We start from the raw sequence: 2258 nt of genomic DNA, 5'->3' as shown, positions 1-2258 counted from the left end.
GCAAGGCAGAGGGCCCAAAATGCAAACCAGACCTATCCATATTTGTCTTATACGTGGCATAATGGAGGAAATTGTACCGTGCGGGAGAGGTACCAGACACTCCGCACGAGGTGCTCTGTGCTGCCCGACTGCCCGACTTGCAAGATTGCAACTGAGAGGTTGGTGACGCTGAGCCAAATGTCGAAAAAATACAAGGTCGCCACCCACGGGTCCATGAGTACGATCGCAGTGGGGTCCCCGAGCACGAGTTCATACGACCAAGCATCCCCACGAGGCAGCATGTCGCGGTGCCCTCGTGTTCGCAAGCAGCGCTCGAGGTCGAGAACGTGCTTGTAGTACTGCGTCCAGAGCCGATACCAGACAAAAAGTGTCGAGAGAATGCGGTAGCCAAATTTCAGCCAGACCCACACCGCGAACCGAGACTCGTTGTACACAAAGTACACGGTCATGGCCGACGCATCGGTGTTATTTTTCTCAACTGCATTGCCCGGGACGAGCCACACGCACGAATGGCCCAACGAGAAGGACAAAAACTCAGACCGAAAACACGAGCCCTGGGTGGACCAGTCGACGGCACTTGCATTGGACGCCGAGACCGCGTTGCAAAGCATCTCGATGATACGATCCGTGTAAAAGATGAGGCCCGGAAGACCCGGCAATATCGAGCTCGAGCACGTGGTGACTGACATCGGTGGCTGCCCGAGATGCAGCAGCGCGCGGGCAATTTGCGCGTTGTTGGTGTTGTCGACTCGGTACGAGTTGCCGTAAGGCAGCGTCGCGCTCGTATACAGGGCGCGCTTGAGCGCCAGTTCGGCATTGGAAAAGGTGCTGTAGTTGGCGTACAGAGTGGGAGGTGACAACTTGCCTGCCCACGGAAAGTGCTCAGACACGTACGCCGTGAGAGGCTACAGAACATTAAAATTCCATTGCTCTCAGAGGGCGACATACCATCGTCGACACTTTGAGTATGGATGCAACGCTGAAGAGCCATGCGACGCGATTTCGACGGACGCGACGTCGTCGCGGGGTTCTCGTGTCCGCCACCTTGGTCGGACGTCGCATGGCGCTTCAACGGGGTGTTTCGCGCCTGCAAGGAGTCGAAACGGACTTTTCAAGGGAAAGCGCCTCAGCGAAATCAACGACTCGTGGCCAGAGCCAAGAGTACATAAATATCCTAGGGTGTGTAACGACGCCTATTTTGGGCCGCGCGGCATTTTACTGTACATGCGTCGGATGAAACGCCACAGAACGATTGCAAAATTTGGATGAGGAAACTTAATCGAAGGATAATACTTAATTGAAGAGAAGACCTTCAAAAACGTTTCACCCTGCAATTAAGTTCAGGAAATCATTCGATAAAGTATCCAAAAACCAAGTTTCTAGCCGCGATGGGTGCCTTTGCTCAAAGTTATGGAGATGTGGGAAGCCACGCGCGAAGCTGAGTTTTTGAGGGAAGCAAGTCCGAAACATCTTCTTGCAGGTACAAGCTTTTCTTTTGCCGCGCGTAGCTTCCCACGTCTCCATCCTACGGCCCCAAGATGACCACATTAGGACCACAGAAGCGTAATAAAAAAGACTCATGCAAAATATTTCGAGTATTTTAATTACTATTTATTTTATTTCACTCGTCACGTTTTGTATAGAGAAAACATCCGACGCATCCGTTTCCGGTAATGCCCAAAATAGATGCCGTTACACACCCTATAATACTCTTGCTAGAGCCTGGCATTCTAGTTTTCCATCTCCGCTAAGCAACCCGCCATGCCTCACCAGGTAATGCAGGCCTCGTGCCCTTTATTTCCCTGAGCGAAGAAGCCGTGTGAAATAAATACAACAATTTCTCAGCCCAATACCGATGTAACTCCTTGAGCCGCTGTCAGGACGCTATCTAGACCAGAGGTATAAGACTGTTTTAGCAAGGCTGCGACGCAACGAATTCTTGTGCTCTTACATATATATATGAACGTGTTTCGCGTTAACGTTATCTTCATAATTACACAAAGACTTCGCATACGTAGAGACTAGCAATCTCCTTCTTCTTCATTCGCTCGCCGGTCCGTGGCTGTGCAGGCGGCGGCGCGGGGGCTCGTCTGGCTCTTCTGTCGTCGCCCTACGACGCTTGTGGCCGCGGGTGAGGCCCGTGACGACACGGTCGGTTCTTGAGCTCTTAGCTCCTAATTGCTACCAGCGGGTTTTTTGGGCGAGACCCTAACCACCTACACGCAAGATAGTCTGCCAAGTGAGGCAGAGCTAAAAAA

General features: G+C 51.9%; 1 protein-coding gene across 1 annotated transcript; it reads right to left on the bottom strand.

Moving 5' to 3' along the window:
* Positions 1-47: 47 nt before the first annotated feature.
* Positions 48-951, bottom strand: SDRG_17018 (hypothetical protein; the record flags this gene model as incomplete). The annotated part of the gene is made up of 2 exons (XM_008623251.1): positions 48-905; positions 949-951. The coding sequence occupies 2 exons, from the start codon at positions 949-951 to the stop codon at positions 48-50; spliced, it is 861 nt and encodes a 286-aa protein (XP_008621473.1).
* Positions 952-2258: the final 1307 nt, after the last annotated feature.

Source organism: Saprolegnia diclina (assembly GCF_000281045.1).
Source record: "Saprolegnia diclina VS20 unplaced genomic scaffold supercont1.178, whole genome shotgun sequence".
In the NCBI taxonomy this organism is placed as follows: domain Eukaryota; phylum Oomycota; class Saprolegniomycetes; order Saprolegniales; family Saprolegniaceae; genus Saprolegnia; species Saprolegnia diclina.
The sequence above is the reverse complement of the archived record's forward strand: the minus strand, read 5'-3'. Positions and strand labels throughout refer to the sequence as shown.